Source organism: Heloderma suspectum, chromosome 3 (assembly GCF_057233095.1).
Source record: "Heloderma suspectum isolate Gila_16-S chromosome 3, 16-S_ref, whole genome shotgun sequence".
Classification (NCBI taxonomy): domain Eukaryota; kingdom Metazoa; phylum Chordata; class Lepidosauria; order Squamata; family Helodermatidae; genus Heloderma; species Heloderma suspectum.
The window spans coordinates 266,425,605-266,452,470 of record NC_139460.1 but is presented as its reverse complement, the minus strand read 5'-3'; the positions used below and the strand labels follow the sequence as shown (position 1 = coordinate 266,452,470).

The 26,866-nt window shown below is 41.9% G+C and overlaps 1 protein-coding gene across 2 annotated transcripts; it reads left to right on the top strand.

Moving 5' to 3' along the window:
• The first annotated feature begins 684 nt into the window (after window positions 1–684).
• MSL2 (MSL complex subunit 2) lies at window positions 685–20,611 on the top strand. Of its 2 annotated transcripts, XM_084846849.1 has the most exons (3): window positions 685–1,411; window positions 4,400–4,465; window positions 16,881–20,611. In XM_084846849.1, the coding sequence occupies exon 3, from the start codon at window positions 16,961–16,963 to the stop codon at window positions 18,464–18,466; it is 1,506 nt and encodes a 501-aa protein (XP_084702975.1). In that variant the 5' UTR covers window positions 685–1,411; window positions 4,400–4,465; window positions 16,881–16,960; the 3' UTR covers window positions 18,467–20,611. The 2 variants fall into 2 exon arrangements, with proteins under 2 accessions (XP_084702975.1, XP_084702974.1); XM_084846848.1 differs by lacking the exon at window positions 4,400–4,465.
• Window positions 20,612–26,866: the final 6,255 nt, after the last annotated feature.

Below are 26,866 nucleotides of genomic sequence, written 5' to 3'. Positions count from 1 at the left end.
AGTTCAGTGGTGCTTACTTCGAAGTAACTGGCCACAGGGATGCTGCTTTGTGCACTTACTTCGGAGTAAATCTCCTTTAACTCCATGGAACTTACTTCAAAGCAAACATGCAAGTTGTATGACTGGAATATTATGTTCACTTTCTTGAGAGTTCTGTGTTCATTGTCTGTAACTGGTGAGTTTGGCTTATCTAGGGGGCAATTTGGGGTGGTCTTGGCAATACTTCCCCGTTCTGAAATAAGCGCCTGGGCTCAACAAGTCTGTCCTGGGAGCCCTCCTCTGAATCCATGTGCGTCCATGGGTTGCTCACGAGTGAGGCGAAAGCATTCTGCATATGCTCAGGGACATTATTCCTATTTCACACATTCCACGCTGAGATTCAAAGCACGTTCCGGCTGTTAACGCAGCGCGATACAGCCTGGGGCTGCAGTCCCGGGTCAGGAGCGGAGCAGGCCGCGAAGGGCTGTTCTGACAGCATAAGCTACGCACGTACGTACGTACGGCGGGCTGTGCGCGCCGCTCCGAGGAGCAACGCTGAGGCGAACTGACGCCGATACCAACGCGGGCCTAGAGAGGGCGCAACGCCGCCTGAGCCCCGCCCTGCTCGCCCTCTCGGGAGAGTCGGCCGGGGCGCTCAGCAAGACGCGAAGGGGGTGGGCGTGATGAGGTAGGGAATGGCCGCGCATGCGCAGTAGTGAGCCCAAGCGGCCGCGGTGATGGCTGCGCAGTGACGGTTGGATCTAACGGTTGCTATTGACATTGGGGCTGGGCGTGCGGTGGATGGTTCTTGTGCGGAGAGCGGCCAGGAGCAGCGACGCCGCTGGCTCCGCGGAAGAGGCCCCGGGAGCCCCGTGGTAATGCGGCCGCGCTGAAACTCCAGGCGGAGGCGCCTCCCCCCCGCCCCTACCAGAGCCGGGCCCGGGCCGTCGCCCTGCGCTGGGCTCGCGGATCGTGCCTCCGCCCCCCCTCCTTCCCATGCGGGGCCTCCCCTCCGCCTGAGGCGCCCCGGGAGGGCGAGGGAGCAAGGCCGGTATGGCCGGCCGCCTGGAGTAGTCGCCTGGGCCGCCGCCGCCGCTCGGAGCGAAGAGGAGCTGCGGCGGGGGGTGGGCAGGCAGGCAAGGGGGGAAGAGCAGGCCCTGGCCCCGGCCCTGGCTGTGACGGGGCCTCGATGCGGGGCTAGGAGCGCAGCCGCCCCTCGGCCTGGCCTGCCCGGGCGCGGAGCCGTGCTTTCTTCTCAGCCCGAAGCCGTCGGCCTCAGCGTCTGCGATGAACCCGGTGAATGCTACAGCCTTGTACATCTCCGCCAGTCGCCTGGTGCTCAGCTACGGCCCCGGGGAGGATCCGCAGTGCCTGGCCGAGATCGGCAAGCTGCTGCCCTACTTCCGGCAGTCGCTCTCCTGCTGTGTGTGCGGTGAGTGAGGCGCTTTCTATTGTTCTGGGCCGCGGGCGAGCCGGCACCCTCCTTTTTCCCTCCCTCCTTTTCTCCGTCCGTCCGGTTTGGTCTCGCCTCACTCGTTCCACACCCACTGAAATGGGCAGGGAGCAAAGCCGCCTTCCTTTGGGGTAGACCTCGGCAGCGGAGAGGCGCATGCCCCGCAGGGCTCGCTCTTTCCTCAAGGGAGTTCTGAAACTTTCCTCCCCACGCGACTTGCTTTTTGAAACTGCTCCGCAAATGGGCTTGTTTCCTGTTGGAGCAAATTCCGTAAATGTCAGACAGCCTGCGAAGGAGGGGAACGCAAACAATAATAAAAACCCGACTCAAATGTACCTTTGCCACCATGTAAACACCTCAGACGATTGTGGCTTGTGAAAACTTTCAATCACAACGGCTAATCTTTTCATAAACCTTCCTAATTGAGTTATATTCTTTGCTAATAGCCTTTGTTCTGGAGGATCGCCTATGTTAGTTTGTTACAGAAAACACAAAAAAATCTTGTGACACCTTAAATGTCTCCTTACTTAGAAATCAGCTCCATTATGGTCAGGCATTCCCAGGCAAGTGTGTATAGGATGGCACCTAACATCTTTATTGTGGTATACGTTTTCTGGATGAGTATATTAAGCTATCACATATAGTAGGACAAAGAGGCCAATCTCCATGCAAAAGAATAAATGGACACAAATCTGACTTCAGAAATGGCAGTACTCCAAAATCAGTGGAGGAACATTTCAACCTCCCAGGACACTCTACCGCTGACCTTAAGGTGGCTGTTCTCTAACATCAGAACTTCAAAGGGAAACAGCACTATGAAACAGCTGAATTACAATTTATCAAGAGGTTCAGTTCTATCACCTGTGACTTGAATCAGGATAATAGGTTTTTTGCAAACTATATGTATTAATTACCACTCCAGGATGTTTGCATTATTACTAATACTATTTTGTGAATTATCACTGTTAATAACATGTCACTTTCTGTACTTTCTGCATTTTGTTTTCTTCTGACCTCACTGTTTACAATCTTCCTTAGCCATGTGCATATAGCTGCAATTTAGGATAACACCATGCATCTGATAAGTGGACTCTTAGTCCACAAGAGTTTGTGCCATAATAAATTTATTAGTCTTTAAGGTACCACAAGACTCTTTATTTTTGCATATCGTAGACTTGTTATCCTATGGGATTAAAACATTTTGACAGTCATTCACTTCAGAAGCAAAATACTTAATATGTGTTTATTTAGTGTAACAACATATTTGAGATGTTACATTTTAAGGAATGTTTGCTGACTTGGGTGAACAGGGTAATAGACTGTGGGGGAAAGTATTGCGTAGTGGAAGGAAGAGATAAGGTAATTCCTGTAGTGATGGTGTTTAGTTTGTTTTGGTAGTGAGATAACATAGAGCTTCATATATAGACATACTCTTGCCAGAGTAGGGGAGTGATCAGCATTATAAGATTGTACTCCAGTGATCAACAGACTTGCAAAATGTAAACAAAGAATTAAACTGCATAGGGAAGAGTTGTAAAACATTTTGTATTCTCTCATATTAATGTATTGTATCTTGTGATCTGTGCATCTTAAAATTAGAAAAGTTAGATAACCGCCCAGAGAGCCTCAGCTATTGGGCGGTATAAAAATTAAATAAATAAATGAATAGTGGAAGGAAGAGATAAGGTAATTCCTGTACTGATGGTGTTTAGTTTGTTTTGGTAGTGGGGAGCTTCATATATAGACACACTCTAGCCAGAGTAGGGGAGTGATCAGCATTATATACTCCAGTGATCAACAAACTTGCAAAATGTAAACAGAGAATTAAACTGCATAGGGAAGAGTTGTAAAATGTTTTGTGTTCTCTCATATTAATGTATTGTACTTTGTGATCTGTGCATCTTAAAATTAGAAAAGTTAGAATTAATTATTTTTAACTGCTAACAGAGAAGAGCTTGTGAAATATTGAATTAAGTTTGACAAAAGGGAAACAGGAAATGGTGTTAGATTGCTCTTGTCAGGCCCTTACCTCTTTATCCCCATACTCCTGTTTTAAAGGGGAGATCATTTACTACACTGAAAGGATCGACGTAAAAATAAACAAACTAGTTTTTGAAGCTTCTGCCCTGTGAATATATTATTAGAGTTGGCCCAAGAGTTTGCACCTCAAGCAGATAATCCCAATAATGACCATTCCCTTCCAGTGCACACCAATCCTCCCCAAAACTGTGTGCAGGCATCAATTTGTTGTTATTGTCAAAGCACACTATTAGTCACTGCATTTCTCCTCCATTAGTTTAACAATCCCAGATAAGTATGTTTTATACTATGGAGTGAAGTAGACCCCTGTTTAAACTCAATTGTAAAAGGGAGATGGGGACACACATACTAAGAGAGCAATCCTGTGGCCACTAGACAGCAGCTAGATGGCCATGGGATATGTTGTTTTCCGAGAACTGACCTCCCCGCACTGCCTCGGAAGCAGCGCAGAACAGCCCCGTCCTCTGTGCTCACAAGAGGAGCACCAAGTGGCTGAAGGGGCATTCTGGGGGGCATTCCTGGGCTGGGAGGGTGGAAATGCCTGCACAACACATCCTATGTGTCATACAGCAGCCTCCTTCCCTGCTCCGTCCTCCCGCAGCTAGACAGCCACAGTCGGCTGGCTAGCCACAAATGCAGGGCAGGAGGAGCATGGAGGGAGCAATCCCCTCATTCTTCTCCTGCCCAGCTTTGGATAGGCGGTTGCCTCCAAGTTTAGAGGTAGCCACCTATCTGGATAAGATTGTGCCCTAAATAGCTGATCATTTGCTGTCCCTTTCATTGTGTCCATGGATCTCTAAGGCAGTTGCCGCATTCTGCTTTGCCATAGGGCTGTCCTTGAACATTAGATGTGCTAATGTTGGGATAGATATGTTTATTTATTTATTTATTATTGCATTTATATCCCGCCTTTTTTCCTCTTGCAAGGCACCCAAGGCGGCTTACATTATCCTCCTCCTCTCCATTTTATCGTCACAACAACAACCCTGTGAGGTAGGTTGGGCTGAGAGTGTGTGACTGGCCCAAAGTCACCCAGTGAGCTTCCATGGCCAAGTGGGGACTAGAACCCGGATCTCCCAGCTTCCAGTCCAACACTCTTGCCAGTACACCACATGCTGATGAAAAAAATATTGTGAATGTAGCATGTAGGTTAGCAAGTTGACATAAATCCTGAGTCAAATACATCACTTAACTGGGTCATGGTTTAGACTGTTGGTTAGATTTTTTCTATGTAGTCTATTTGTATTGTGGTTACGGTATTGTGTGTACTGTAAAAAGTGGAGGTTAAATTTAAAAGGTATTACCTACCATATGTTTACAGGAATGTTCCCTGCATTTAGCTTACACATTCCATGGGCATTATTGCTTTAACTCAATCTTACTAAATTATAGCAATTTTTCATGGTAGGTCATACACTTCTTGTTTCTTGGTATCTTAGGCTGAGGTCTTAAAACATATTTTCTAGAGAGCAAATGTCATGTTGAACATAGAAGGATTTGCTTACTTTCAAGTAAACATGATTGTGCTGTTAATGGCCTTTGTAAAAAAAAAAAAATCTGTTTCTTGTGCCCAAACTCACGTTGACACTTTGAACAAAGTGTAGAAATTGACTTTTTAGCTTGATGCCTCCTTGTTTCTTTCTGTCCCTACAACCTTTACACTCTAGCCTTTCTCACTTCCCCTAATCTTTCCGGGATGTTTTAGACATTTAAGGGTGGATGTCAAGGGCTCCTTGGAGGGCTCTCAGTCTAATCCAGTTGCCAAGTCCAGACACAGACAAAGGGATTCTTTTCAAAGCTTTATTCTTCTTTTACAACTTAACAGCTCTACAGGTAGCAACTAGATCTGAGCAGCAGCATCCCTATGCCCTAAGTTAGAACAGTTGGTCCCCGTTTGAAAAGCAATTACTGGCAGACCCCTGAATATAAGGACTAGGGAGAATCCCTCCCCTTTTCCCTTGGATCCTCTAGGCGCAACCGTTCTTTGAGCGCCAACCGGGCGCTACGCCTCCTTTCCGCACTCTCCATTTGGCGCCGCTCTCTGCGTCTGCGCCGCACATCCAACCAGTCTGCTATCGGTGCTGGGTCACTCCCTGGACTGCTTTCTAATCTAGGAATGTGGGTGGGAGGAATCTGTCAGCTGCGGGCCCTGGGAAAAAGGGGCGCGCTCCTCTCCCAGGAGCGACTGCTCTTCCTCCGAATCAGAACTTCTCTGGGATTCTATGGGCTCAGTGTCCACCCTGACAGTGGACTTCTTAAATAGAAAGAAGTTTTAAAAAAAGATAAATGCAAAGATTCCATAAAGCATCTGTAAATTAATGTATATGATGTATGCTTGGCCCCCAAAGTTTTAATTTGCCTTCAAAAAGCAGGTAACTTAGGACTTTAGTAGGCCTCTGTAGAAAAGGTATTGCATGAGTAGATTCCCCCCCCCCCTTTTGGTTCCAGAGAGAGAGAGAAAGAAATCACTGAAGTAGTAGGTTGCCTACTTTGTAACTCATACAGTCTTTTTAACATAGAGACCTGGATGGGACGACACAATCCGGATCATCGTGGGTTATTTATCCCACGACAAGCCATGACACCTGTGGGTGCCACTTTGTATATCCAACCCCTGCTTGGGGGTTGTTGTGTCATGCAAATCCAGTGAGTGCAGGTTATGCAAGTTTAAACAACCCTCACATAACCCATTTATTTATTTATTTATTTATTTATTTATTTCATTTTTATACCAGCCAATAGCCAAAGCTCTCTGGGCAGTTCACAACCATGGTCTGCTCTAAGGTTATGTGAGGGTTCTTTAACCCTCACATAACCCATGCTCGCTGGGTTCTCATGACATGACATCCCCCAAGTAGGGGTTGGATATACAAAATGGCAGCTGCATGTACCCCACATGTGCTGTAGCTTCACTGTGGGTTAAATAACCCACAGTGGGATGTCATGTCATGTGAACTGGCCCTGAGACTCTTTTCCTGTATCTTAGATTACATAGATGTGCATTCTTCCATTTGAAAAGCACTTCACTGTTTGTGTAGTGAGGGAGCATTTGAACCCATGTCAGTAAAATTCTCCTGTGGCTTTTCCCCACCAGCTAGAGGAAACAGAACTCTGGAACAACTTATCAGGAAGGGGGTACCCTGATGCTCCTATTCTCCTGACCCGTCCCCTGCTGGAAGTAGCAAGTAGAGCTTAATCTCAAGTACTATTTTTCACAATAAAGTGAACCGCCTTCTGAGACATCGGTTTCCTTTCCTTTCCCCCTTTATTTATTTTGTAAGGTTTATTTTGGTCTTTGGTGTGTAATGGGAGTTCAGAGGTTTCCTTGTGCACTGAAGATACTTCACCTTACTGTGAAATCTTGCCCACAGTGACTACATCTGACACAGCAACTGGATTAGATTAAAAAATGCTGGAGTAATTTGATGTAGTTGGCTTATTCTGACTGTTTAGAACCAAAACTGAAACCTGTGTTGGAAGTTGGGACTTCGAACTTCGATTACATTTGTGTGTTTTTTTACAACAAAGGTCTGAACAACTGTTGAAGAGGGAAAATATCAGTTGCTACTGTTCTACTTCCCATTTGCTGCTACTATTGCTAGTATGTGTAAAATTTTAAGTGTTGAGAGTAACAGTTTTTCATGTAAACATTTTGGTATAGGTCTGGTTGTGGAGCAAAGCTTAATAACAAGAAGTGATTATTTAAAAAAACAACAACAGACTCTCTTCTTGAATTAAACATAAGAAAAAGAATTTGGAAAGCTGTTAAGTTGGTCATACAGTCTAGTTGCAGTCTCAAGTACCCTTTGTAATTTGCTGGTAGTGACTTATTGCTATTGAGGGATGAGTTGCTCTTTCCTAGTAATCCTGAAAGGCAGCTTCATGTAGAGTACATTGCAGTAATCAGTTTTCAGGTTATAAAAGCATTGATCTGGTTTGGATATAATGCTAAATTATGTTTTAGCGACACACACATGAACGCTTTCACATACGTTTTCAATTAACTGTAGTTCAGCCGTACATCTGAACCAGAACAAACTGTGGCTAGTTTTAACTATGGTTTAAGGAAACATGCCAACTTCAAAACATGTTTTCCTAAGCCATAGTTAAGACAAGCCACACTTTGCTGGTTCAGACGTAAAGCTGAACTGCTGCTAATTGAAAATGGAAGCATTTTTATGTACTTTTAAATTTTTATATTGTATTTTCTCATCTTGTATTTTATGGTATTAATTGTTGTGAACTGCCTAGAGAGCTTTGGCTATTAGGTGGTATAGAAATGTAATAAAATAATAAAGGAAGCAGAAGCTTCCAATCCTCTCTTCATGACTGCGCCGTAGAAGAGGATGGGAGAATGCACAAGCCTGAGCTCATTGACATGATGCAAAACCATAGTTTAGTGTGTGAGTGTAATTTATTGAATTTCTATACCACGCTAAAGCTCTCTGAGCAGTTCACAACAGTTACATCCGAATGAGGTCACTTTTTTCTTGCTAGGACTGAATATGTGAAAGTGTGTGGTCACAGCTTCCTCACCACATGAAATTGTCGCATATATTTATCTGCCTTTATACAGAGTTAGACCACTGATCCATCTAACCCAGTACTGTCTTCTTTGTGTGGCAGCAAGTCTCTAAAATTGTAGGTGGAACTTTTTCTCAACAGTTGAGATCCTTTGAGCTGCATGGGATTGATTCATGGACCTTATACAATCTGAATGGAAGTATAGATATAATATGAAATAAAGATTTGGGGGGTGAAATCCTACATCATGCTTGCACAGTCCATCTTTCCCTTCCTCTCCCTCATGCAACTCCCTTTACCCCTGAAAATCCTCTTGGGGCGGGGGGGAATCTACCAAATGTTGTGGACTGTGTCTTATGGGACTGCAGTGGCAGGGGGGAATTGGCCAAAATCAAGCGGCAGGAAATTGTACTGCTCACACAAGAGTCCCAGTTTTTGTGATTCCCCCCACCCACTCCAGCACCGTAAGACTCAGCTCACAATGTTAGGTAGGTGTGGAGAGGCTTTTTGGGGACTGCAGTGGGAGGAGGGGAAGGGAAAGATCTGCTGCACAAGCTGCCTTCCATTTGCACAATGGATTTTACCCTTTATATTGGAGTCGGGGGCTGGGGAAAGACCTGAGTGTTATTGCTGCTTTTTACATTGTTTTACTTCCTGTAAGCTACTTTCGATATTCTTAATAAAAAGTAGCCTAGAAATATTTTAAATACTTCTTTTAGGTGGTCTTTACCACAAATGGGAACCACCATTCAAGGACAGACCTTCTGGCAATATGCTTTATTCTACAGTTAAGGCTTAATCCTGTGCATGTTTAGAGAGAGAAAAAGTCTTACAACTCCCAGCATTCCTCAGCCAGGATTTTTGTCAGATAGAATCACTCTAGCAAGACATTTTTCACGTTGTAATATGGTATATATTTCTGTTCATTCGTTTTCCTTTATGCAAGTAATATTTGGAGTATTCTCTGTTTGAGAACTAGACAACATACAATTGTTATAGTGAAATAGTACCTTTGTGGCTACTAAAAGATTAATCTAGAAACATTGGAAATCTGTCCCTACAAGTAGAACAACACTTCCTCCCTGATTTATATACTCCAGTAGCCTGTGAAGAATTGGCTTGGATTTAGAGGGCCGCTTGTGCAAGTGGGAGGCTGCCTCCCTGATTTCCACCAATTTCCACTTTTCCACTCCTGTCTCCCCACCTCACACACTTACATGCACACACTCACACACACTGCATCCTTTTCAGGGAAAATGTAAAGAATTTGTATTTCCTGAACACTGAATTTTATTCCCAAAAAGTGCGAGAATATATGGATAAAACTTATGTATATCTATCTATGCCCCAGATCCTTTCCATGTTCTGTTACATTTCCCTTCTAAGGGGGTAATGTTCAGCAGCTATTTGTCTTTGGTTGGTTGTACCTCACCTGTTCTTGAATCTGCTGAATGTTTTATTTTTCATCAGATATGTGCAGTTTGCCTGCCACTCTTGCAGATAGCACTTTTCTAAATCAGGGGTGGGAAGAAAGTAGATCTCCAGATGTTTTAGATATCAACTCCCAGTATTCCTGATCATTGGCTATGCTGGCAGGGGCTTCTGGGAGTTGGAAGTCCAAAACATCTGGAGCTCAACCTTCTGCCCACCACTGTTCTAAATCACTGAGAGGCATACAATTGTGCATTCCCTTACGCACAATGCCTTCACATTTTTAACAGCAGATTTTACACAGTGAAGCCCGAAAATCATTTGTAACAAAGAGAGTGGCTAAAAACAGTAAGAGGGGTCACTGATTGGTAGGGCTGAAACTGTATTTGTCAAATCAGGAATTGGTATAGTATTTCTGTTCCCTAACATTTCATCAGTGTAAATTGTAGCAGTAAAAATTGCCTCTCTTCAAAGGGTATGATCTGACCCATGCCACCAGCCTCCAAAAATTCCTTGATGTGTTAACTTTAGGAACTTCAAGTTAGTTGCATGTTAAATCTACTAAGCAGTGGCCAATAGTATACAGGTCTTTATTTGTCAAGGCTGCTACTATAGTTGGAAAATAACTGAAGCAGTTCGAATGAAAGAAATACATGGCACACATAGTAAATAGCTTGTAATGCTTGGGGTCCCTGCTCCTGATTTTTTTTAACTAATTGGAAGGCTGGCATGCTGCAAAGCAAAATGACAGTCTCCAGTGCTATCTTTATTCCCAGTAATGCCTCTAGGCTGTACATGGGCCTCAGAAGCATACTTAGAAAATAAAAATGGCGGGTGGCTCCAGCCCCTTATGGTGGTGACTGTTTTATGTGGTGTGTGTTTTGCCTGAATTTTGTGTGTCTGTGTGTTTTGCCTGTATGTTTTCTGTGGGGTTGGGGGGAGGGATGTGGAGTAGGTGTGTGTTTTGCCTGTCTATGTTCTCACAGCTCACCAGTCTGCATTCTTTGAAAAGCGTATTTTGTTTGTTGTGGGAGCGAATATGTGATTTGGCATTTGGGACTCTACCTCTGCCCTATTTCTTGGCCAGGTTTCTTAGCTTCATCAGTTTGCTTTCTGGGAAATGGGCAGTGGAACAGAAAATGGGGTTCAAAAGAGTAATTTTGTGTTTTGGAACTCAGATTCCCACCTGTGGCTTGTATTTGTGCTTGGTCCAAAATGGTGGGGACCCCAGTTGTAATGTGATAACTAGGCTTTCATCTGAACATGCTTACAAGTAGCATTAGCCACACAGATAAGAACACGGGCAAGTGAGCAGCTGAGAATCTCTTGCTTAAAACTAAATGATGCTATCTGTAGCCCAACCGATGCCATGCTACGATGAAGTTGTTAGATAACATGGGTGGGGCACAATTCAAGTGTTTCAGATCTTACATTTACCAAGTGGTCCGCTAACAAGTGTGCAGTGAGAAAAGGCAACAGAGCTCTGCTCACACAGTAATTTCTTCTGCTAATGGTATGTTGGATTTAGGCCATTATGTTGGAAACACAAGTGAGGTAAAAAGATTTGTGCCTGCTTGTATGAGAGCTAGAAATTGAGGTAATAAATTGCAAGACATTAATTTTAATTAATGTGATGAATTTGGACATGGTTCTTAGAACTGAGACAACAGATAATTCACATGGTAGGATAGCTGTAACTGTTTAGGGAAAACTGAGTAAAGGGTGTGTTGATGTACCACTCTATGTTGAGTTCTTATCTCTTTTACAGTGACTTTCAAACACGCTCAAGATTTTGATGATAACTTACTTGATACTGAACAAAGTCCAAGATGAGAGAATGACTGTTATGATACAAAGCATCAAATCAAACTGCAGCTCAGGAAGTGCTAATCATTAGGCATCTGTCTAGGATACATGATATCACATGGAGATTTGGATGCAATTAGAGTTTTAAGACTTAGGAAAGCATGAATGGCATTTGTGACACACCCAAACTGAATTTCTAAAGCTGTCCGTATTAAAGAACTGTAATTTGACTTAACACAATAGAAAGAAAAAGAAACAGAATTGGAGAATATGCACAAAGTCCTTGCTGTTTTTGTGTGCAATAAATGTGTATTTATTTCTCAGTTCTACATAACTGCGTGTCTTAAGGTTGCTTTTCTATAGCAGAGAAAATTTCTTTTTGCAGCACTCAAAGGGAACTATTTTGTATCTAGGAAAATAAAATTTGTGACTGCTCTGTGGAAGGGGACTGCAAGAGTTTCATAGGTATTCCAAATAGAGCATATTTTTGTGATGTAACTACTGAAGAGCATCACAGCCTGCCCACATCATTTTCAGAACTCTTAAAATTATTTCCTATTAATAGGCTCCCTCATCAATTTTAATTCAAGAAGCACCAATGAGCTAGCAATAGTTTTTTGTAAATAGTAAATCCCCTTCCCCTGTAGTTATACCCCATCTTTTTGTGAACTTTTTGTGGAGTTTTATTTTTATATGGAGACCATAACCTCTCCTTTGCTGTGATGGAGAATACATTTAGCCAAAGAAGATACTAGTGGTGGTGCTAGTATGGGAGATACTAACACCACCACTATTGACCTGCCCCTGATCTATTATATACAGTAATCTTAGCATTTATATAGCACTTTAGAGTGTTGTTCAAAGTACTTCACGTATATTATCCTGCTGTCTCTAATATTAATATCCCCACATTGCAGATTGGAAGTTGAGGCAAAGAAAGAGAGGGGCTTGCCTAAAGCCACTTAGAGAATTCATGCTAAAGATGAGATTCAGACCAGGAGTTCCTGATTCATAGCCACTGTGTCCCATCAGTTCCCTATGGATATGTTATGGCATGTTATTGTCATTGAAAAGGGACATATCTTGACTGAACATGCAGCAAAGCTTTAATAAAATTTGCAGAAGAGTGGTATGTTTTGCCCACAGTAGTCATCATTATCATCATGGCAATCACTCGTGACCAAGTAAGATTGTCTTCCAGAGACAGAGTTTTAGCAGTGGGTCTGCAGGTGGCTGCGAAGGCCAGTTCTGGATCTACACAGCCTCCCGTGTGAGGACATAGGTTTCCAGGTGGAAGGCAGTCACGATGAGGGTTTGCTTGACGTGCCTTCCGCTGAGCTCGTTTCTCCCTTTCGCTCTGTACTCGTGCTTCTTCAAAGTCCATAGCACCTTTAATATAGGCTGATCTCCAATTGGAATGCTCATGAGTTAGAGCTTCCCAGTTCTCAGTGCTTATGTTACATTTTTTAGATTAGCTTTAAGAACATCTTTAAATCTCTTTTGCTGTCCACCACAGTAGTAATGAACTGGTTATTAGATACTGAAAGTCCAGATGGACCTATGCTCCTGGGTCCCTTCACCAGTGTATCGATGGAGCTTACCTGGGTTTTAGAATTTGTTGTTCCAATGGACTTTCACTTGTGCATAGTGTGTACTATTTGTGTTATCTTTGTGTGAGATACTGCTACATAACTAGCAGTAAATAACCCTCTTTTACTAGCAGTGCTGAGTAAAGGAGGGTTATTCAGCAGTCAGTCCCTTCACATTTCTGAATGGGGGAACAATCTGTAGCCATTGGTGTTCTGTGGCCATTTGTCTCCTTGCACTCATATTTGACCTGGTAGTGCTTTAGCGGGGAGAGAAGAGATTAGGGCTGTTTGTGTTCCCCTCTACAGTACTTACTTTTCTGTATGGAGTGTTCTGTCTTTTTACCCGCACTGCAGCTGCAGTGTTGAGATTACTGGTGACTGTGTCCCAATGCAGAGTACCTGTCATGAGGATGAGCTCACAGATGTTGTTTGGCTGACCTCTTTTGTTTTCTGCAGGAATCTTTTGTAAGTTGTGGAATGTCTTCTTCTTTCATTTTTTTTTTTTTTTACTAAATTTCTCTATATTGCTATGTTCTATTGTTTCCCTCTAATGTACTCATCATTCTGTTGTTGTGTCAGTCACCTGGTCTGCAACAAATGGACCTAGCTTCCTTTTGGGTTAATCTGTGTTCTTCACACTTTTTAAATGGCTGGTTGTTCTGTTCAGGACCTTGGGAATTTGTTTTGATTGCAGAAAAAAGAAAGTTTGTTTGAGCAGAATGGAAAATAAGACAGAGTGACTTAATAGTTTAGTTTGGAGTAATGGCTTAGTTGCAGTTATGTAGTAACACTCCTCATCTACCTAGCTATCATGGGTGTGAGGACAGAGTGAAGTATCCCCGTGCTGTGCATCTTAATGTGTAAACTATTTTCCAATATTGTCACACAGCCTTGATTTGTGCTGTAATTGTTTAGTGCGCTAGTTGGAATCTTATCCTCCAATGTGTGTGGGTGTGGGCAGTGGGAAACTGGTGTCCATGACTGTCCATGGAGTGTAGTGCATATAACACCTTTTCCTGTGAGTATCACTGCACCAGCACTTCGAAGTCATGACTTTGGACGGTGGGTAAGATCCCAGCAGCACCTTTGTTCCTTACTTTCCCACTTGCAATGGTAGTGATATTGTAGCAACATAGCATAAATCACTTCATTGTTGCAATGCTATCATATTGTTATTGTAACATGTCTGCACCAACATTAGTTGCAGCATGACTGTGTTGTCATGTCATATTATGCTAACATGTGGGGGATTAGTAGTGATTCTGTTTTGTACAAGTAGTGTAACTAGAGGATAGCATAGTACTTATAAGAGCTTCCAAGTGGTATCTGAGAAAGTCTCTATCACATAGGCATTAATTTTTTTTTTAACAAAGCTTGGATTTTTCAAACTTCACAAGTTAAAAGAAAACATGTACTACATGAGCTGTCAATAGGTAGGGTTATATGTGCTCCGTGAGCACAGCAGCATGAAATCTGGTGCAAATTCTGATAGAAAATTGCACTTTTCATTTTTACAAAGATTCAAGCTCTTGTGGTTTGAGAGAGAAATCTTATATTGCATGATCTGTGACTGCTGAAGGCTTCAAAACAGGGTGGACAGTAATTAGGCAGAAGGGTTTTTGTACCTTGTACAAGTCCCACTCCTGTGTGGCCACTTCCATCTCTGTTAGTCCTGCTCGTTGTGGTTCTCACATTTCATTCTATCTTGCCCTTTGCAAATCTGGCCCTTGTGATATTGTCTTACTTGGAAACAAAAATATTGCAAGCAGAGTAAGGGTTAAACCCACACAAGGAACTCAGTATATTTTCAGGAGATTCATGGTATTAAATATGATTGTCCTGTGCTGCATCTTGTTACCAGTTAAAACATTTTTTTTCTTCTACCCATCTCCATTCAACCAATTTTCTCCCTTTCAATTAATTCTCTTCCTATTTCCCATTCCAGGAATCCCCTCTCAAGACAACTCCCCAATACCATCTCATCCAGTTCATAATCACAACACTCTCAAATCCCTTTCTTCTACTTGAATGGAACATTGCTATGCTCACACCTCACACTCTGAGTATAATAGCAGCAGTGAGAAATACATCTTTTGGAGTGAAAAGAGGCTGTAGTCCTCTCTCCTATATGAAGTAGTGTTGTTTGGTTTTAATTTTTGTGAACTGCCCAGAGAGCTTCGGCTATTGGGCGGTATAGAAATGAAATAAATAAGTAAGTAAGTAAGTATATATCCTCAGCTTTTTATACTTTAAAGTTCCAGCTTAATGTTAATACAGAGCACTAAAAGAAAATTTAGCAAGTTGTTAGCTATCTTCAGTCGCTATTTAGGGTACAGATTGACCTAAACTGTTAGAGGAATGTTGATCTCAGAATTCGTCTGAAAACTTCTGGACTTAAAAAGTACAAATTGACACAGCTTTATGGAAAATAGCTTTTGTCAAACACTTTAATATTTAACAAGGAGAGGCCAGTGCATGCTTGTGGATGTGCTTTTGAGGGTGAAACATCTGCGCCCGTTCTTCATTCTCTCTCACACACTGTTTCACTCTTTCACACATGCCACTTGCTTTTTTCTCTCTCTCTCTATGCACATGCACTCCCACACAGAATTTGTACATACATGATATAGCTTAACAAGGAGAAAAAACTCTTCGATATTGCTGCGTGCTCTGCTGAATCCCTTCCCACAAACGGCTCCATCTCTCTATAGGCTTTATGCATGTTAAACTTCTGAGCAGTTGGAATTTTCATAAACATTCCATAACACTTCAGCATCTAAGCTACAGAAACACCAAGAGCTATGGAGGTTTCAAACAGTGCTGCTATTTATTAATTAAAATGTCTATTTACCATGAAGTTTTTCTTTTATCAGACTTATCTGATGCTTGGCATAAATTGGCAGAATCCAAATCTTCATGTCCTACGCTTTAAATTGATATTTCATTTGTTCCTCTTATATCCATAGTAAACTCCCTAAAATTATCCAAAGCTGCTTTGACTCCACAAATTATGTCTATAGATAGAGAATGAGAATTGCAGTTTTATGGGTTAAGGCAGAGGTGTGGGAAATTTATTTTGCCAGAAGGGTCTCTTTGGCACCCCAGAAGCGTGTGTGTGTGGGGGGGGGGTATGCCAGCATTGGGTGGGGCCAGAGAAGAGTGCTTTGATCTAGCCATGGAAGAAGAGAGCTGGTCTCTTTCCCTACAACCAGTTAGTGCTGTTTTTATATGTGCATGGAGAAAGGGGCTGCCCCTGTCTCCACGCCCACAGGCATGGAAGCCATCTGGCCATGGAGTAAGAGACATTCATTTTTCTTACCTTGGTTTTGCGTCTTCTAATTTGACTCTTATGTGTTCTTCCCTTCGCACTTGAATATAGGTGTGCTGTAAATCAAGCCCTTTGAATTCTAAACTTAAAGAAGATTAAATTATGCAACAGAGGCCACACAAGGGCATTAGTGCTACTAGGGTATTACATTGAATTGTTGTGAACCGCCCAGAGATCCTCAGCTTTTGGGCGGTATAGAAATCAAATTAATAATAAATAATAACATTCCCAAAATATGCTAATTTGTTGAATTGTACCCAATTTTTGCCATAGAATTTGCCTTATCTTGCCAAAGGATTTAGTTTTCTTCAAGAGCTGATACTGCTGAGAGATCTGGTAGCATTGGTGTGGGGTAACTACTGGAAAACACATTGTAGAGCCTTGGATCTATCAGTTGAAGATTGCTGGAAGAATTCTCTAAAACTGTCAAACATTTTTCAGTGATTGCAGAATTATAGACTCTGCACCTTACTCTAATTGTAACAGTTGCAAAGTGAACATGATGGAGTCGTGGGAATGAGAATATTTGTTATGTAACAGAACATTAAACTGATCAACACCATATTAATTTACATGTTGATGACACACATGGCAGTTTTGTGGTTAGCCTTATCAAATAAAACAATATAGCTGTGGCATTAAATGCTCCTTTTAAAGGTTATAATAAAATAAGATACTTTGTAGTCTTTATAATATAGGCTATATATAATAACTTTATTTTTCCTTTTAGGAAATCTGCTACAAGATCCAATTGCACCCACCAACTCCACATGTCAGCATTATGTCTGCAAAAGCTGTAAAGGCAAGAAGATGATGATGAAACCATCGTGTAGTTGGTGCAAGGACTATGAGCAGTTTGAAGAAAATAAACAGTTAAGCATTCTAGTGAACTGCTATAAAAAACTATGTGAGTACATAACGCAAACACCACTAGCACGAGATATTAAACAAGCTGTTGACACTTCTCCAGATCTTTTGACTTTGCTTAAAGATGGCTCCCCACTCCATGAAGATACAGAAAAAGCATCTGATGAATCCTTGGCATTGTGTTTGACACATTCCCCATCACCTTCAACCTCAGAGCATGCTAATGAGCCTCCAACGAGTAATTCTTCCATACCTGAAAGCACATATGACTCTGATGTGAAAGGCTCCGCTGTTAATGGGTTGCCCAATTGTAATGGACTGCCAGTAGATAAACTTGGAGTAAATATTCCTTCCCCTGAACATACAAATACAGTTAATGTATGTAGCCCTGGACAGTACATAAAAACTGAAGATATTTCTAGCACTCTTCAGCCTATCTGTGACATAGTTTCCCCTAGTGACTTGTGTGCAACAAGCATTGATATCCACAGTTTCAGTGAAGACATCAAGCCTGGTGATTCTCTTTTACTTAGTGTTGAGGAAGTGCTACGGAGCTTGGACTCTAACACAGAAATCTGCGGTCCTAATCTGCAACACAGCTTGGAAACCAATCTATCCAATCGCCCTTATTTGCAGCTTTCTCCCCCACCTCCTAGCCATAACATGTTCATGTCAATGGGTGCTTCACCTCATGGGATTTCATGTACAGCTGCAACACCTAAGGTAGTAAAATTAAACAGAAAGCGATCACGATCAGAAAGTGATAGTGAAAAGGTTCAGCCCCTTCCAATTTCCAGGATCCTTTGTGGTCCAACGTTGGGAGCCTCAGCTCCTGTAACAGTGAAACAGGAAGCAAAGATGTCTTTGCAGCCTATAGCAACTGTACCCAATGGAGGCACTGCTCCTAAAATAGGCAAAACTGTACTGATACCAAGTAAAAGCATGAAAAAGAATCTAGACCATACTGCCAAGAAATCTCACCCTAAATCCAAATCAGGAATGCTAAAAACAAAATCAAAAGAAAAAAATCCTAGTAGTCATGTTATGCCAGGAAGTCCAACAAAAACTGTGTACAAAAAGGCACAAGAAAAAAAGGGGTGCAAATGTGGCCGAGCCACCCAAAATCCAAGTGTTCTTACATGTCGTGGCCAACGCTGCCCTTGCTACTCGAACCGTAAAGCCTGCTTAGACTGCATATGTCGTGGCTGCCAAAATTCATATATGGCTAATGGGGAGAAGAAACTGGAGGCATTTGCAGTGCCAGAAAAGGCCTTGGAGCAGACTAGGCTTACTTTGGGCATTAATGTGACAAGCATTGCTGTGCGCAATGCCAGCACAAGTACCAGTGTAATTAATGTGACAGGGTCACCAGTAACGACATTTTTAGCTGCCAGTACAAACGATGATAAGAACTTGGATGAAGCTATAGACATGAGATATGACTGCTGAGTCATTCTTTTTGCTTTTCTTTTTTGTCTTTCTCCCCTGCCTTTGCTAAGGGGAGTGCTACAATTTTGAAGGCAGCTATGGTTCTGTTTAACTTGCCGGAGCTCCTGCATATAGATCACTTGTATCAAGTGTTTTTCATTGCTATGTTGTGTTTTAGTGTCTGGGAAATAGTTTTGATGGTAATTGCGGAGTTACCCTGAAACTCTTTAGTTCTTACAGCACCTCATAGTTTCAGATCAAATGCTAATGTAAATGATTTTTAATACAGAATGACTTTTTGGCAAATATTGACCGTGTACCAGTTCATGCTTTGTGCTTAATCAGAGATTGGTTAAATATACAGAAATGGTTTCTAGTCAATCCATCACAGTTGTTCCAATTTATGGTGTATCCATAGTTAATGTCGATGTTGCAAGAAAATCAGCACCATGCTCATGTTAGAAATCTAGTAAAAATGTCAACTGCCAGTCTCATAATAACCACATTATTTGTGGATAGGGAAATTAGCAATTTAGCACCTTAAATTTGTTCGAAAGTTAAAATTACTGTAATTGTCCAAGACATATATACTGTTCTGAAGCAAAGAAATTATCAAACTGAGCCCTACCTTCAGTCGATGTCACTCAAGATTCTCAGATATTTGAACTTATTTTGAGTAATATTTTGAAAATAATAATTGGAGTTCCTTTGTCATGAAGCAGCCTCCTAACTTCTATTATGTTCACACTTTTTTCTAAATGTTCACAGATTGTCATTAGTCTCTTTCATGATGTGTCATACTGTTAACATTCACCTTCAGGATATCATTGCTGAGTTCAATATGAAATAGAAACTGTATATTTTGAACTGTGTTATGCTAATTGGCTACAAAATAAAAGCAATTTAATTCTCATGCCAAAGTTACTGAGACATCATTGTATTCTATACATTAGATTGTAGCCATTGCAGGAATAAAAACCATCCTCCCCACCTCCCCTGGCATGCTGCTGATGCTACAGACATGTGACAGTCAAACCATTGTCTTTCAGCTGAGGTTCTCTCATGTCTCTCCTTTAAGATTTGGAGCTTGATTTTTTCCCAGCCCCCCAGCCCACCCCCATGCATTGCTCTACTCTTATTTGACAAGGGGAGGGAGTGGGACTGGATGCACAAAGGGGAGGCACATCAGGGTCTTGGTTGAGAGTGAATGAAATGCTGCAATGCAGCCATGTCTGGAACAGCAGTGGTGTGCCAAGGATGGAATTGGCATGGATATTGCAGTTATACTTGGATCCTACAGGAGCTGCTCCATATCCTTCTCAGTGTGCAAGATTTCATCATACATTTATTTCCAATTATACCATGAGAAAAGACAACAAACTGTAAAGTTGAATATATACCAGTTCATATCAATCCTACATTCGTTGGGATGTGTCACAGGTGTTCATTTCGTCACCTTGCATAAACTATGGGCTGACTAGAATAGAAAAGATTGAATTGTGTCCAGTTAGTCCCTCTCATTGATGGAACAGCTTCCGTCAAGCAGAATGGGGAGTGGGAGGCTTCCCTCTCCCCTCTGCAGCCTCATCCCCCCATCCTCAAAATCTGCTCTGGAGGGTTGGAGGACCCTCAGGGGCACATTTTGGGGGAACTGCAGAGGGAAGAGAGGAAGTAGAAGCAGAAGTCTGCTCGTGCAGCATTAGAACAATGTCCTAAATTAGAACAATATTTCAAAATAGCCTGTCTAAAGAAAAGTAATGCCGCAGTTTCAAACTCCTTTACACTTGCCATCTAATTGTTCATTGAGTGACATTGCCAGGGAATTATGATGTTAGACACTTTGGATTTGGCACAAAGCATGTACAATGATGGTTACTAGGTCTGAAAAGTAAGTAAAAGGTTTTGGACACCAATTGAATGATGCCTCCTTTTTTGTTCTGTAGTGTACCATGGTGTCATTTTATGTGAATGTGGTCAAATAGCATTTTTGTTGGCTTTCCAGTTTGTTTTTCCCCTGTCTTTTCTGTGGGTAGGGCAGGGTGGGGTGGGGGGTTAAAGCCATAGGAAGAAGAATGTGATGTAAGTGTTCAGTATGTACTTTTTGTTTCTGTTTTGCAAGAAGAGTTGAAAAATATTTTTGATAATGAGAGTAAATGGTGGAAAATGCTCTTTAGTATTCTTGTCTTTTTTTTGGTCAGCCCAAACTCCTGAATTCTGTGTTTAATTTTGAGGTTTATTATGTCCTATTAAAACATAATTAGTTAAATATGTATGTGATTTTTTGTGTGGACCAAATGGGATCTCCCATTATCTACTTCAGTGTTCTAACCTTAACTTGCAAGTGTAAATCTGATTATCGTTTCAGTACCTGTAAGAAGGCTAATCAGACAAACAAAAAGCCTGGGGTGCTGTTACCATGACGTGGGTGCTACCTGGAAATGTCTGTAGGACTGTTATTTTGTGAGACTGCTGCTGGTACAGTTAATATGGCGCTCCAACATGTCATTTGTGGGAATGTGGGAATAATTTCAGTATATCTTAAAATTGCACTGAACAGCATTCCAGTAGCTGGTGATGTAGGTCAAATGTTCTTTGGAACTCTTTATTGAAGATTTTGGATCTTTAATGTATTGCTGGTGGTAAATTCAGGTTTGTTTTAAAAACTAGTTTCCTTCTACACTGCCACATTCTTAAGCTATGTATTAAAAATTGAGGTGTTTAATAAATATAAGTTTTTACATTTTATTTTGTAAACTACCCAGGGAAACATTTTGGTACAGTTTCTAAAGGAGAATTTTCCTTTCCTTTTATTACTTAACGTTGCTTTATTTCCTACAGTTGCATATTCACAAATTTAATAAAGCAAAGGGGAGGCCTACTATGTTGGTAGTGAGGATTTTCTGAAATCTAATCATCCCTATGATCTAGCGCGAGTTTTGTCTATGTTGCAGGTGCTTCTATAATAATTTGCCAGAAGGAACAAGGGATCTCTTTTGCAGTTCTTGGTCAATCTGCTTCTTGCTGTGGCTGCTTCACATATTCATAATTTTCTTTCAGAAGCAAGTTTTTGGTAGAGAAACATGTTTGGCAGTTGTAAAGTACAACACAAGTGTTTTTTGCAGAGCCGCTGGCTGATCTGGGTACTCACAGAATAAAAACTACTTGCACTGCACTACAGGAATTACTGTCACGTGGGACAATTTCTGTGAAACATCCCAAGAAGCTGAGACCTGAGCATGGTGTCATATGAGCAAGAAGAAAGAGAGAGATGCATTTTGGAGCAGCCATGAACGTTGATTCCACGTGCCTAATGCATGGTTAATTCTGTGTTCCAAGTGTCACCACAGGTTTGTAACATCCAAAAAGGAGGCTGCATAGGAAAATAGTGCAAATTGTAGCTGCAATTTGCACAGCCTCTGCGATTTCCTTGTGCAAACTTCTTCTTTATGGTCATGTTCCACCTTCTGAAATTGGAAGCAACAGCACATCCAGCTTGTTCTCTATCCTGAAAACTGCTCATCCCCTTCATGGGGTGTCTCTTCCCTAGTTCTTGTCTGCTATCCTAGAAACCACTAAATTAAATAAAGGAAATACTGGGTTGGGTTAAGACTTACTCATGCTTAAAGTAGACCCACTGACATCTACCGGACAAGTTATTCATGACTAAAGTGCCACTGTTTACATTGAGTCTATTCTAAGCATGACTAAGTCTAGATCCAGCCCATGATATTTAGATTTGGGATTTTTGAAAATTTGGATTTCTGGCCTCAGTGTCCAAGGTGGACACAATTTACACTCTAGTGCATGTTCTAGTCTCCTAGTCCCCTAAAAGGATCTAGAATTCCTGACTGCAGAATAATGATACTGGTGGGAGTAATATGCAGAGGTCTCTTGCCAATTAAACAAGCAGTCTAATCTGGTTCTCAAGGGCCAGTGTTTTACTGACCTATTGGTACTTCCAAATGTGTAGAACATGATTATCTGCTCAGTGGGGGGGGGGGGGGGTTGTAGTTCATGTTCCAAAAGACATGAAGTGTGATATGGGGTGAAGGAGATAATGTCAAGCATTGCTTACTAGAAAACTCAGTCTCGAGTCCCGGTGTATCTTTATGGGACAGCAGTTCCACTGCATGGCAACCTTTTTACATACCCTGGCATCATCGTCACTTTGGCTTTCTCTTAAAGATTGCTGGGGGATATGTTAGAGGAAGCACCACTGAGAGAGCTTTAAGACTTTCTGCAGAAAACTATAGACTGAGACCTTAAGTACAATATTTCTTGTATGTGCTTCTTCCTTACAAAATTTGAATGGTGTAATGCTGAATAGTGTTGTAAATCTTGCCCAGAGGCAAGCAACAGCCTTTTAAAGCTGAGATACAGGCCAGATCCCCTTCCCTAGCATTCGTGACGTGCCTCAAGATAGTAACACATGGTTTGGTTTGTACAATAACTTTGTGTGCTCCAATCTTCCTGAAATGTGTTCTCTAATTATTCATCAGGGTGCACTATGTAGCAAGAGTCACTTTAGGCACATAGCTACCAACAACATGGTTTTTCTTTGTTCAGATTATTGCATGTATATTATAAGTCCAATTGTACATGTGTATACAGGATCAGAACAGCACAATATATGGTAACATGAAGTGTTTATAACGCAGAAAACTAAAATGAAAAGCTTGGACCAATGAGTTTTAGTACAGTAGTTAACTATATAGAATTACTAAACAGATGGTACAAATGCAGAGTTGAGAAGCATAGAGGACAAATGTATATTACATTGCAGCCGTACAGCTTTTCGTAAGGTCAGACACGCTTGCATCTTTTCCAAGTCCTGGATTCTCTGTTAATATAGTAGTAGAGAGCTCATTCTAAACACAAACTAGTGGAGGGAGAGTTTGCAAACTTCCAGTCCCTATTAATTCTTTTACCATGTGGCACTGCTGCTGCATATGCTTCTTGATGTTAATGGATAAAACCAACTCATCTAATATCTTTAGTATGGACAAACCCCAAGAAGGACACCTGCCTTCATCTGGGTGAGGAAGTATATTAGATAGACAGATAGCTGGATGGCAAATTTTATACATTTTTTAAAAAATTCACAGCCATTGATAGTTTCCATGGGGCTACTTTAGATGATCCTTTGTATCTCTTCAAATGATGGCTGCTTATGAGAAGTTTGTTCTCCGGTACAGAAATCCAGGTACAAAATACAAGTCTTTTGGTTATGAACAGCACACCTGACCCTTTCCCAGTTGATGTGAAGTATATTTTAAAGGGGAAAGCTATAACCAAAACATGTGCCTTCATAAATGTGTACTTTTGTATTCACATATCTGTACCATCTAGAACTGTTTATTACATGCCTGTGTGCAGCCCCCTGGTGCCACTCAATGTGGCCCTCAGAGCCAAAAAGGTTGTGTACCCCTGTGCTGGATTGTAAATATCTTCACCAAATTGTCACCCACTAGGAGCAGTGCTCAATCAAAATTCATTTTTGTAATTAAGGAGGTATGGCTAATCTATAGGGAGTAATTTTGTGGCAAATGAGCACTGATGAATCTTTTGTTGTTCAGTCATTCAGTCGTGTCCGACTCTTCATGACCACATGGACCATAGCACGCCAGGCCTTCCTGTCCTGCACTCTCTCCCGGAGCGTGCTCAAGTCCATATTCATTGCATCGGTGATGCTATCTAGCCATCTCATCCTCTGCTGTCCCCTTCTCCTTTTACCCTTAGTCTTTCCCAGCTTCAGGGTCTTTTCCAGAGAGCTTTCTCTTCGCATTAGATGGCCAAAATATTTGAGCTTCAGCTTCAGTATCTGTCCTTCCAATGAGCACTCAGGGTTGATTTCCTTTAGGATTGACTGATTTGACCTCCTTGCAGTCCAGGGGACTCGTAAGAGTCTTCTCCAGCACCACAATTCGAAGGCATCAATTCTTCAGCGCTCAGCCTTCCTTATAGTCCAGCTCTCACAGCCATACATTACTACTGGGAAAACCATAGCTTTGATTAGACGGACCTTTGTCAGCAAGGTGATGTCTCTGCTTCTTACTATGCTGTCTAGGTTTGCCATAGCTTTCCTCCCAAGGAGCAAGCGTCTTTTAATTTCATGGCTACAGTCACCGTCTGCGGTGATCTTGGAGCCCAAGAAAATAAAATGTGTCACTGCTTCCATTTCTTCCCCTTCCATATGCCAGGAAGTGATGGGGCCAGATGACATGATCTTCGTTTTTTTTAATGTTGATTTTCAAACTAGCTTTTGCACTCTCCTCTTTCACCCTCAACAAGAGGCTCTTTAGAGCCTCTTCACTTTCTGCCATTAGGGTGGTATCGTCTGCATATCTGAGGTTGTTGAGAATTCTCCTGGCAATCTTAATTCCGACCTGTGATTCATGCAACCCGGCGTTTCTCATGATGTACTCTGCATATAAGTTAAATAAGCAGGGCGACAATATGCAGCCGTATCGTACTCCTTTCCCAATTTTGAACCAATCGGTTGTTCCATGTCCGGTTCTTACAGTTGCTTCTTGACCCTCGTACAGGTTTCTCAGGAGACGGGTAAGGTGGTCTGGTACCCCCATCTCTTTAAGAATTTGCCACAGTTTGTTGTGATCCACGCAATCAAAGGCTTTAGCGTAGTCAATGAAGCAGAAATAGACGTTTTTCTGGAATTCTCTTGCTTTCCCCATGATCCAGCGAAAGTTGGCGATTTGATCTCTAGTTCCTCTGCCTCTTTGAAACCCAGCTTGTACTTCCGGTAGTTCTCGGTTCGCATACTGCTGAAGCCTAGCTTGTAGGATTTTGAGCATCACCTTGCTGGCATGTGAAATGAGCGCATTTGTACGGTAGTTTGAACACTCTTTGGCGTTGCCCTTCTTTGGGATTGGAATGTAAACTGACCTTTTCCAGTCTTGTGGCCACTGTTGAGTGTTCCAAATTTGTTGGCATATTGAGTGCAGCACTTTAACAGCATCATCTTTTAGGATTTTAAATAGCTCAGTTGGAATACTGTCATCTGCGCTAGCTTTGTTGTTACTAATGCTTCCTAAGGCCCACTTGACTTCACTCTCTAGGATGTCCGGCTCAAGTTCAGTGACCGCACTATCATGGCTATCAGGGACATTAAGATCTTTCCTGTGTAGTTCTTCTGTGTATTCTTTCCACCTCTTCTTAATCTCATCTGCTTCTGTTTGGTCCCTGCCTTCTTTGTCCTTTATTATGCCCGTCTTTGCACAAAACGTTCCCTTGATATCGCCGATTTTCTTGAAGAGATTTCTAGTCTTTCCCATTCTGTTGTTTTCCTCGATTTCTTTGCATTGTTCATTTAAGAAGGCCTTCTTGTCTCTCCTTGCTATTCTCTGGAACTCTGCATTCAGTTGGATATATCTTCCCCTTTCTCCCTTGCTTTTCGCTTCCCTTCTTTCCTCAGCTACTTGTAAAGCCTCCTCAGACAGCCACTTGGCTTTCTTGCATTTCTTTTTCTTTGGGATGGATTGAGTTGCTGCCTCCTGAACAATGTTACGGACCTCCGTCCATAGTTCCTCAGGCACTCTGTCTATCAGGTCTAATCCCTGAAATCTGTTCCTCACCTCCACTGTATATTCATAAGGGATATGATTTAGGTCATACCTGAATGGTTTAGTGGTTTTCCCTATGTTCTTCAATTTAAGCCGAAATTTTGCAACAAGAAGCTCATGATCTGAGCCACAGTCAGCTCCAGGTCTTGTTTTTGCTGACTGTATGGAGCTTCTCCATCTTTGGCTGCAAAGGACATAATCAATCTGATTTCAATATTGACCATCTGGTGATGTCCATGTGTAGAGTCCCCTCTTGTGCTGTTGGAAAAGAGTGCTTGCTATGATCAGCATGTTCTCTTGGCAAAACTCTATTAGCCTTTGTCCTGCTTCATTTTGTACACCAAGGCCACGCTTGCCTATTATCCCGGTGATTTCTTGACTTCCTACTTTAGCATTCCAATCCCCTATGATGAAGGGGATATCTTTTTTGGTGTTAGTTCTAGAAGGTGTTGTAGGTCTTCATAGAACCGATCAACCTCAGCTTCTTCGGCATCAGTGGTTGGGGCATAGACTTGAATTACTGTGATGTTGAATGGTTTGCCTTGGATTCGTACTGAGATCATTCTATCATTTTTAAGATTGTACCCCAGTACTGCTTTTCCCACCCTTTTGTTGACTATGAGTGCTACTCCATTTCTTCTAAGGGATTCTTGCCCACAGTAGTAGATATAATGGTCACCTGAATTAAATTCGCCCATGCCTGTCCATTTTAGTTCGCTGATTCCCAAGATGTTGATGTTCAATCTTGCCATCTCATGTTTGACCACCTCCAGCTTACCTTGATTCATTGATCTGACATTCCAGGTTCCTAAACAATATTGTTCTTTACAGCATCGGATTT

Excerpts from the sequence above, each read along its gene's own strand:
- MSL2 (XM_084846848.1), top strand. The coding sequence starts at position 1,267 with ATGAACCCGGTGAATGCTACAGCCTTGTACATCTCCGCCAGTCGCCTG. Across the intron at positions 1,412-16,880 it reads GCTCTCCTGCTGTGTGTGCG|GAAATCTGCTACAAGATCCA; the intron begins GTGAGTGAGGCG and ends TTTTCCTTTTAG.